The sequence below is a fragment of the Manihot esculenta genome, chromosome 18 (assembly GCF_001659605.2).
Source record: "Manihot esculenta cultivar AM560-2 chromosome 18, M.esculenta_v8, whole genome shotgun sequence".
In the NCBI taxonomy this organism is placed as follows: domain Eukaryota; kingdom Viridiplantae; phylum Streptophyta; class Magnoliopsida; order Malpighiales; family Euphorbiaceae; genus Manihot; species Manihot esculenta.
In genome coordinates this window covers 3,272,316-3,282,945 of record NC_035178.2, presented here as the reverse complement: position 1 = coordinate 3,282,945, position 10,630 = coordinate 3,272,316, and the positions used below count along the sequence as shown (strand labels likewise).

At 36.1% G+C, this 10,630-nt stretch overlaps 2 protein-coding genes across 2 annotated transcripts; both read left to right on the top strand.

The window, feature by feature from the left end:
* Window positions 1-2,963: 2,963 nt before the first annotated feature.
* On the top strand, window positions 2,964-4,660 carry LOC110606781 (alpha-amylase). Its single transcript, XM_021745771.2, has 4 exons — window positions 2,964-3,119; window positions 3,204-3,342; window positions 3,418-4,220; window positions 4,321-4,660. The coding sequence occupies exons 1-4, from the start codon at window positions 3,033-3,035 to the stop codon at window positions 4,582-4,584; spliced, it is 1,293 nt and encodes a 430-aa protein (XP_021601463.1). The 5' UTR covers window positions 2,964-3,032; the 3' UTR covers window positions 4,585-4,660.
* A 585-nt stretch (window positions 4,661-5,245) lies between these two features.
* On the top strand, window positions 5,246-10,076 carry LOC110606848 (pentatricopeptide repeat-containing protein At2g04860). Its single transcript, XM_021745834.2, has 5 exons — window positions 5,246-5,558; window positions 5,665-5,797; window positions 5,910-6,715; window positions 6,794-7,048; window positions 7,278-10,076. The coding sequence occupies exons 1-5, from the start codon at window positions 5,430-5,432 to the stop codon at window positions 9,450-9,452; spliced, it is 3,498 nt and encodes a 1,165-aa protein (XP_021601526.2). The 5' UTR covers window positions 5,246-5,429; the 3' UTR covers window positions 9,453-10,076.
* Window positions 10,077-10,630: the final 554 nt, after the last annotated feature.

The following is a 10,630-nucleotide window of genomic DNA, read 5'->3' as shown; positions in this document are numbered from 1 at the left end:
TAACTTGCCCAACTTATATGACTCTGAGCGAATAATCTTCGAAACCTTGAACGGTCCTTTCCAATTATCGGCCAACTTACTAGACCTGGTGCTGCCACCCATTACATCTGTCCTTTTAAGAACTAAAACCCCTATGTTGAAGGCGCGTGGCCTAATCTTACTATTGAATATTTTGGATATCTTATTTTTTTAGACCGTTATTTTGATTGATACCTTTTCTCATAGGAATCCTATTTGGTTCAAATTGAATTGCATTTCTTCAAGATTTCCTGACATTTCAGGGTACTGTGTCTTAGAGCTACCTACTTAGATTTCCATGGGAACGACCACCTCGACCCCGTATACAAGAGAAAAGGGTGTTTCTCCTGTAGTCGTCCTGAGGGTAGTTCTGTATGCCCATAGTATGTAGGGCAACTCTTCGGGCCAATTGCCCTTGGCTTTGTCGAGTCTTTTCATTAGACCCCATAGGATGGTCCTGTTTATCAACTCAGTCATACCATTAGTCTGGGGGTGATAGTTTAAGCTGAACCTTAAGTAAATTTCTTATTTTTTGTAGAAGTCTTTAAACCTGGAACTTACAAACTGAGTTTTATTATCGATAATTACTATCTTTGGTATTCCGAATCGAGTGAATATGCTTTTGCTGACGAAGAAAATTACTTGTTGGGTGGTGATAGACTTTACTGCCTCAACCTCTACCCACTTGTTGAAATGATCTAACGCTACGATCATGAACTTTTTTGATCCAGTTGCCCTGGGGAACGGTCCAAGGATGTTTATCCCCAATTAAAAGAAAGGTCAAGGACTTTCAATAGCCACTTGCATTTCTCCCGGGGTCCTTGGGATGACTACATGTATTTGACATCTTTGTCACATCTAAACAAGCAGCTTTGCATCTTCCATTATCATTGGCCAGTAGTATCTTTGTCTAAATGCTTTCCGAGTGATTATTGGGGTCCTTCGTGACTCCTGCAATCACCTTCATGGATATTTCTTAAAATTTTCTAGTCTTCTTTCTCAGTAACACATCACAGCCATGGATCTGTCGAGGATCTCCTGTACAACCAAACATCAATTAGTACGTATTTAGAAGACTTTCTTATTACCTGTTTAGCTGATAATTCATCGGCTGAAAGATCATCTTGTATCAAAAATTTATATAATGGTGTCATCCTTGATTTCCCTTTTTATATGGGAAAGGACTCTTCCACTTCTGTTGTTAGATTGTGCAATTCCTCGAACTGAAGAAGTTGGATTAAGTGTTGTTCACTCGCTGCTGTCATCTTGGCTAGAAGATCTGCCTCTTCATTGTTGCCTCTGGCCATTTGGCAAAATTTGTAGCTGCCCTGCTTGTCTTTAATTTTGTCCATCTTGGGACCGAACCTTATTTGATAAGGTCTAGTTTTCGGACTCTGAATTGTTCCTAGCATTGATTAACAACTAATTGTGAGTCACTAAAAACAATGGATTTTTATATACCTAATTCCTTGATGATTCTTAAAGTCATTATTATAGTATCGTATTCGGCTATATTGTTGGTAGCATTGAAGGTGAGTTTGATTGTATATCAAAACTTTATCCCTGTCTGAGATTGCAACAAAATCTTGATTCTTGAATCCTCGGCTTCACAAGCTCCATCTGCCTAAACCTTCCAATCCTTTATGTTCTCCTCCATGGATCCTGAAGGTTCTAACGGCGGAAGCATTTCTGCAATAATGTCGGCTAACAGATTGATGATCATGCAATCACAAGTGATATATTGGACTATGTCTAATAATGATAATTTTGTATCAAGACTCGGTTTATTAGGGGAGGACGAGTCTTGATGATGATCCAAATGTTAAAGTGTCTAGATTTCTTTTTCTGTGATGGAATCATATTTTTTATTTATTAGATTTTTGCCATATGACCTTTATTTTTTATAGTCATAACTCATAACTTATTTTGGATAAATGTCACTATCCATCTTTTATAATATATATATATATATATATATATATATATACACGAAGATAAATAATAGAAATACAAAAAATATTCTTAATTATTAAAAATTAGATAACAGAAACTCAATATATTTTTAATTATATTTTTTTTTGTTTTGACTTTTTTTATAGTTAATAATTTATATTTGAGAGAGCACTAAAATGACTATTTAAAACACTCATTATATTTTTATATTATTAAAATAAAGATTAAATTTAATTAATTGATTTTAAATATTTATTTTTTAAAATTTTTGTTCTTGTTGTAATTCAATTCTTTTAATTAAGTTTTTATTTTATTATACTTCAATTAAAATAAAATGATACTTTTCGCATTATAAAACTGAAATTAAAATAATAATTTAATATGTGACGTAATATTAAATATATTTTTAAAAATTAAATAAAAAAATCCTTTTCCTTTTAAATTGATTCATAATAAAATAATTTAAAAAATAAAGAAATCATGAAAAGTTTGCCTTTCACCTTATAAATTTGAAAAATTAATATAACAATTTTAATATGTGATGTAACATTATATATTTTCTTTTTTTAAAAAAATCAAATAGAAAAGCGTTTTTTCTTTTTCAGATTATTTTTTATAAAAATTGATTAAAAATAAAAAATTAAAACTAGTAAAAATTTTAAATCTATTTAATTGTTTTAGAAATTACATTTTAAATAAAAATAAAAAATAATATATAATATATCTATAACCTTCCGATATATAGTGTATAAATATATGATTTAGCATTATAATGGTTTTGTAGAACAATTAAAACTGATTTTTTTTTACTCGATAAAGTCGTGGATAATTAAACAAGGAAAAATCAACAAATCTAGATTCATCCACTGCCTGGTATTACACGATTGCGTTTGTGATTTTTTTAATTTTTTGGTTAAATGCGTTTGTGATTTTTCCACGAGGATAATCGTCAAAGGAAATGAGGACTACATCATGTACAGTAGAATTGAGATCATGATATGTATAAAATGCACCTCCTCTCCGTCCAAGATTAAAAATCCAAAATAATAACAACGGTAATAATGAGATTTCTGATCACTTCCTTATCCTTTTACTCTCTCTTTCTCTCAATCTTCCCTTTGTTGGCATCTTCTTCATTATTGCTCCAGGTATGGCTTTAATACATTTTGCAAGTCAATATTATGAGGAGATTGAATCTAAATCTAATTGCTGGTGTGTTATGGTCATGTTAGGGCTTCAATTGGGCTTCATCTAACAAGGAAGGAGGATGGTACAACTCACTCAAAAACTACATTCCTGATTTTGCTGATCTTGGGGTTACTCATGTCTGGCTTCCTCCACCTTCTCAATCAGCTCCAGATGCTCCCCAAGGTACTTCCCAAGTAATTTTTCAGTTTCATCCTCTTGACAGGTCAACTTATGCTGGATTTCAATGTTCATGAGTAGGGTACAAGCCAGGGAGGCTTTATGATCTCACGTCAAAATATGGAACTGTGGATGAATTGAAGTCACTAATTGCAGCTTTCAATCAGAAAGGAATCAAATGCTTAGCTGACATTGTGATAAACCATAGAAGTGCTGAGAGGCAAGACGAGAGAGGAGCATGGAGCATTTTTGAGGGTGGAACTGCTGATGATCGCCTGGACTGGGATGCTTCCTTCATCTGCAGCGATGACGATACAGGCTATTCCAATGGCAAAGGAAATCCTGATACAGGAATGGACTTCCCTAACGTGACTGATATTGATCATCTCAATCCAAGAGTTCAGAAAGAGTTATCAGATTGGATGAATTGGTTAAAGTCAGAAATTGGGTTCGATGGATGGAGATTGGATTTCGTAAAAGGATTTTCTCCCAATATTGCCAAAATTTACATGGAACAAACAAAACCAAATTTCGCAGTTGCCGAATACTGGGATTTCTTTACTTATGGGCAGGATGGGAAGCCTGTTACTGACTTAAACGCTCACCGCCAGACGATAAGAGACTGGGTGCAAGCTGTTGGCAATGGAGTGACAGCCTTTGATTTCACAACCAAAGGGGCTCTTCAAGCTGCTGTGCAAGGAGAATTGTGGAGGTTGAAGGACACAAGTGGAAAGCCACCAGGATTTATTGGCATATCGCCAGAAAACGCTGTAACTTTCATCGACAATCACGACACTTGGTCTCAACAAGTTTGGCCATTCCCATCGGACAAAGTCATGCTGGGATACGTTTACATCCTCACACATCCTGGCACACCCTCCATAGTAAAATACTTCAGCTTTATCCAATCATTTTGATATTATAGTAGCGGTGCAGTAGTATCATGTTATGGTTAACTGAAGAATTATATTCTGTATGTTGCAGTTCTATGATCACTTCATTGAATGGGGGCTAAAGGAGCCGATCAGTAAGGTGGCATCGATTAGGAAGGCTTATGGGATCAGCGAAACAAGCAGTGTGAAGATTTTGGCTGCTGAATCTGATCTGTATATGGCTATGATTAATGATAATGTCATTATGAAAATTGGACCAAAGATGGATCTTGGAGACCTTCTTCCCTCTGACTTTGAGCTGGCTACACCTGGACAAGACTATGCCGTGTGGGTAAAAAAGTTGGGCAATATATGATTTACTCATACAAAGGTTGTTTAAGAATAAAAATAAGTTTATGAATAATAATAATAATAACAACGACTTATCCTTACTTGCGACAAATAACTGTTTATTTGTGAAATTTCCTTTATGACCTCATAGGGCTTCAACAATGAAAACTGAAAATCTAGACAAACAAATGAATTTGCTTGGTTCTGTCTTCTGTGCTTAGTTTGTCTCAAGTCTTAATTCTAATTGCACACCAACCTACAAAAAGTCAGAAGCGATTGTGCCTTGCACGCCACTTACCTCTTTATCCTTGCGGCTTTATCTTCCTCTTTATCTTTTATTCTTCAACAATTTGTCAACCAGCCCATGATCCAACATTTAATAAATCAAGAATTGCGCCCCCCTGCTTAGTTGTCAATGACTCTAATTTCAGTTTACATGATCCAATCGGACTTGGTCACCAAATAAGTTATTTTTCTGAAAAAACATTTTCGCTACAAAATATTTTCCATAAAAATATATATTCTGCAAACAAACAGAGCCTATTCCTATTTTCGCATGTTTGCATATTCCAAGTGAGAACTGTTGACACTCGCATATATATGAAAAGTTTTCCCTATGTGCTGGTTCTTTGTGACTTCACATATAGTAAAATAGTTTTGGACAGAAGATACTAAGAACAGACAAAACTTGTGAGGTAATGAACTCTGAAAAAAAAAAGGGTTCATTCCCAAAATTAAAAGATAAATGTCATCAGTTCTAAATAGTATTTCTTTATGTGCTTGTAGTTATCGGGTTTTCCAATAATTCATGCTCAACTCAGATAACTTAAGCAATAAGATCATGATTTCTTTAATATAAACTTGCCACAGATGACTATAAAATGGTCCACAACTCCCAAAAGCCAAAAAACAAACAGAAGAAACCAAATGAGCTTCGTAACTTCACTCTGCTTCATCTCAATGTTCCCTTTGTTGACATCTGCAACATTATTATTCCAGGTATGGACTGCACTCACCAGTTATTATTTACAACTCACTGCCACACATGTAAATTTAAAGGTTGCATAATTTTAATCATTTGAGAGTTGATTTGATGATATGATAGGGTTTCAATTGGGAATCATGTAATAAGGCAGGAGGATGGTACAACTCTCTCAAGAATTCCATTCCTGATCTGGTTAATGCAGGAATCACCCATGTGTGGCTTCCTCCACCCTCTCAGTCAGTTTCACCTCAAGGTATTCCCCTGGAAAATTGCCCATTGAGTTTGACAAATTATCATATTTTTGTCTAATTTCTCACTTTATGTTCACAAAATAAAGCACCTAACTTTCAGTGTTTGTCTATTAGGATACATGCCAGGGAGACTGTATGATCTGAATGCTTCAAAATATGGAAACCAGGATGAGCTGAAATCGCTAATTCAAGCATTCCATCAGAAGGGAATTAAGTGCCTAGCTGATATAGTAATAAATCATAGAACTGCTGAGAAGCAAGATGAGAGAGGAATTTGGTGTATCTTTGAAGGTGGAACTTCTGATGATCGCCTTGATTGGGGGCCATCTTTCATTTGCAGTGATGACACTGCCTATTCTAATGGTGAAGGAAATCCTGACACAGGCGAAGACTTTCCACCTGCACCTGATATTGATCATCTCAACCCCAGAGTTCAGAAAGAGTTATCGGATTGGATGAATTGGTTAAAATCTGAAATCGGGTTTGATGGATGGCGATTTTATTTTGTGAAGGGATATGCTCCTAGTATTACCAAGATTTACATGGAAAAAACTTCTCCAAATTTTGCAGTCGGTGAAAAATGGGATTCTCTTGCTTATGGACAGGACGGAAAGCCTGATGCTAACCAGGATGCCCATCGTGGGGCATTAAAAGATTGGATTCAAGCTGCTGGTGGCATTACCACAGCATTTGATTTCACAACAAAAGGGATCCTTCAAGCTGCTGTGGAAGGAGAGCTGTGGAGATTGAAGGACTCAAATGGAAAGCCACCTGGGTTAATTGGCATATTGCCTCAAAATGCAGTGACTTTTATCGACAATCATGACACCGGCTCCACTCAACGTCTGTGGCCATTCCCATCGGACAAAGTCATGCAGGGATATGCTTACATTCTTACCCATCCTGGAATCCCATCCATAGTAACTTCTGCTCAATCTTTTCAGTTTATTTTCTTCTGCTGAAGTATTTGCAGTAATAGATTGCTTCTGCCTTTGCAGTTTTATGATCACTTCTTCGATTGGGGGCTAAAGGAACAAATCAGTAAATTGGCATCAATCAGGAAGACTTACGGGATCAATGACAGAAGCACAGTGAAGATTCTGGCTGCTGAATCTGATCTCTATATGGCGACTATTAATGATAATATCATTATGAAGATTGGACCAAAGATGGACCTCGGTAACCTTCTTCCCCCAGATGTCCAGCTTGCTACATCTGGAGAAAGCTATGCTGTGTGGATAAAAAAGCCAACATAGGAGACTCCCTCTGTGAAATTCTTATTATAAACCTACGTTGGCTGCTCTTTGGGCCTTGGCCTAGTTGCTGTATTTATATGGCCTGATTCCTGTAATTTTAATTATTTGTGTTATTTGGTTTATATAATTATTTTTTTTTAAAGAATTTGTTATTGAATGGAATTTTGATAAAGGGAAAATTTGGATAAATTTCTGTTCAGCACGTGCCCAGTGGCGGCAAAACTAGCGGAGCATGAATTTGGCCTCCTCGATCGCTCTCCCTTCAAAACCTTGTCTCTCTTTCGTCCATTCTCTGCTCAAATCTTACATTGAAGCCAGAAGCCAAAAATCAGCATTGCTTCTTTTTCGCCAATTGTTACAAGCCGATGTGAAACCCAGTGACCTCACTTTCTCTTTACTTCTTAAATCTTCTGCTACTTCTTCATTATTAGCTTCGAATCCACTAAAGTCAGAATCTGAAGCTATTCAAATCCAAACCCACTTAATAAAATCGGGGCTCGATCAGTTTGCCTATGTAAGTACTGCTCTTCTTGATTTGTACATGAAATTGGGGTGCGTAAACCACGCGCATAACGTTTTTGATTGTATGCCTGATAGAGATATTGTTTCTTGGAACGCCTTAATCTGTGGGTATTCGCGAAATGGGCGTGCCCTTGTTGCCTTGGAGCTTTTTATTGAGATGCTTAGAGAGGATTTCTGCCCTCGTCAAACTACATTAGTTGGTTTGGTTCCATCTTGTGGGCAACGCGAACTGACGTTTCAGGGGAAGTCTATTCATGGGTTTGCGATTAAGTGTGGCCTTGATTTGGATTCTCAGGTAAAAAATGCACTAACGTCGATGTATGCTAAATGCGAAGATTTGGAAGCTGCAGAACTTATGTTTGAAGAAATGGTAGACAAAAGTGTAGTTTCTTGGAACGCCATGGTAAGTGGCTATGGCCAAAATGGTTACTTTGAGAAAGCAATGCTTGTGTTCAAACAAATGATAGAGGCAGGTGTGGAAGTCAATCCGGTTACCATTACGAGTCTTCTGTCAGCAAATGCTAATCCAGAATCGACACATTGTTACACCATCAAAGTTGGTATTGTCAATACTGCATCAGTAGTTACTTCATTAGTTTGTAGGTATGCAAGATGTGGAAGCTTGGAATCAGCAGAGCTGCTTTACTGGTCCTTGCAGCAAAACAACTTGGTTTCGTTAACTTCAATTATGTCAAGCTATGCTGAGACTGGAAATATGGATTTGGTTGTGGAGTGTTTTACTCGGATGCAGCAGCTAGACATGAAACTAGATTCTGTTGCTATGATTAGTATCCTTCATGGGATTACTGACCCAGGTCATATGAGCATTGGGCTTGCTTTTCATAGTTATGCATTAAAGAGCGGATTGGACATCCATAATCTGGTTGCAAATGGGCTAATTACCATGTATTCCAAGTTCAACGACACACAAGCTGTATTCTCTTTGTTTTCCGAAATGCATGAAAAACCATTAATCAGTTGGAACTCGGTGATATCTGGCTGTGTACAAGCTGGAAGGGTAAGTGATGCCATAGAGTTTTTCTATCAAATGAAGATGTATGGACAAAATCCAGATGCTGTTGCTGTTGCTAGTTTACTGTCTGGTTGTTCTCAACTTGGATACTTGCAGTTTGGTGAGAGACTTCACAACTACATTCTTAGGAACAAATTTGAATTGGAAGATTTTGTTGGAACTGCTCTTATGGACATGTATACCAAGTGTGGAAGCATAGTTCAAGCAGAAAGAGTATTCAAGAGCATCAGTAAACCGTGTCTAGCTACATGGAATGCAATGATTGCAGGCTATAGTTTGTATGGCTTTGAACGTAAGGCTCTAACTTGTTACTCTGAAATGCTAGAGCAAGGGGTAGAACCTGATAAAATTACCTTTTTAGGAGTTTTAGCTGCTTGCACCCATGGGGGTCTTGTTCATGAGGGAAGAAGGTATTTCCAGATAATGACTAAAGAGTTTGGTATGGCGCCAACTTTACAACACTCTGCTTGCATGGTTGGTCTCCTCGCTCGTGCAGGTTTATTTGAGGAAGTATTGTCGTTTATCAAGAATATGGAGACAGAACCTGATTCTGCTGTGTGGGGTGCTTTGCTCAGCGCTTGTTGCATCCACCAAAAGGTCAAGCTTGGGGAATGCTTGGCCAAGAAGTTATATTTGTTGGATTGCAGGAACGGGGGCCTGTATGTGTTGATGTCAAATCTTTATGCAGTTACAGGGAGGTGGGATGATGTGGCAAGGGTGAGGGAGATGATGAGGGACGGCGGAGGGGATGGCAACTTAGGAATTAGCCAAGTCGAGGTAACTTCATGGGAAGAAATTGATACAAACTTGCACAACAATGTGCATACTGCTAAAACAAATTCCTGACAACTTTTGAATCCTCCTTGATCCCCAGCTTTGATCTGCTCTTAATGCTCAATCTCATTCCAGGTGAAATATATGGGCTGTGGTTTCTCTCATGTTTGTGGACCAATCTAACTCATATACATTAAAAAGAACAATTCTTGTTCTTAGGCTCTCAAGAAGAACATTCGTTTATATTGAATTGGAACCACTCAGTTGCCCCAGCTACTGGCTATTGCCAATTTTGGCCAGTTAATTATTATTTTTTTTGAAGAAGACAATTTTATGGTAAAAGGAACCAGAAGCTGATATACCATATAGTGACTGACTCATCATAATCGCTAGTGTACTGGCAATCTGGCATAAGGGTTGGAGTCCAGTTCTCATGTCACCACCTGTTCGCTGGACTTGTTTGTTCCTTCCAGCTATTACCTTGACGGCAATTCTGACCAAAGAAAAGAGGATTATGGGTATGGCAGCTGCTGCTTGAACTTTCTCTACTTTATGAGCTATCTAAAACACTGGCCTTTGTTATTGAATCTGTTTTTCAATTGGAGGCTCATAGGATACATTTCTCCTCTTCTCTCTCTCTCTATATATATATGTATAATATTTTGGGAAAGAAGTGATGATCACCATTCATTTTCAGATGGAAAATGTTTATTTCTTCATAAATTATAACCGTATTATTGAAAAAATTGCATGAGATCCGTTTTTCTCGTGAAAACAAATTTGTTATTTATTTGATGTTATATAATAAAGTAATAATTCCTCCTCATAATGATATATTTATTTTCATATTCATTAAAAAAATAACAATATAGTTAAAATTATAATTTTTATTTTTATTTTTGAAAATATACATTATTTTATTTTTTAAGGTATAATTTTACTTTTTAAATACATTAAATAATTCTACATTAAAAAGCTCATAAATAGATTAATATTTTTTTAAAAAAATATTTATAATTTAAAATGGATGATTATATATATATATTTTTTTGAGATGGAGAAAGTATTATTCAGTGTGGTCATCTAATTACCATCAAAATTGGAAATTTTGAAAAAAGTATGGAAAATTTTCTTTTATTATTATTATTATTATTATGGATTAATTTTTAAATATCATATTAAATTTATCTCTTTCTCCGAGTAAGAACAACTTATTCACATAAATAGAAATTCATAAAAATGATACTTAA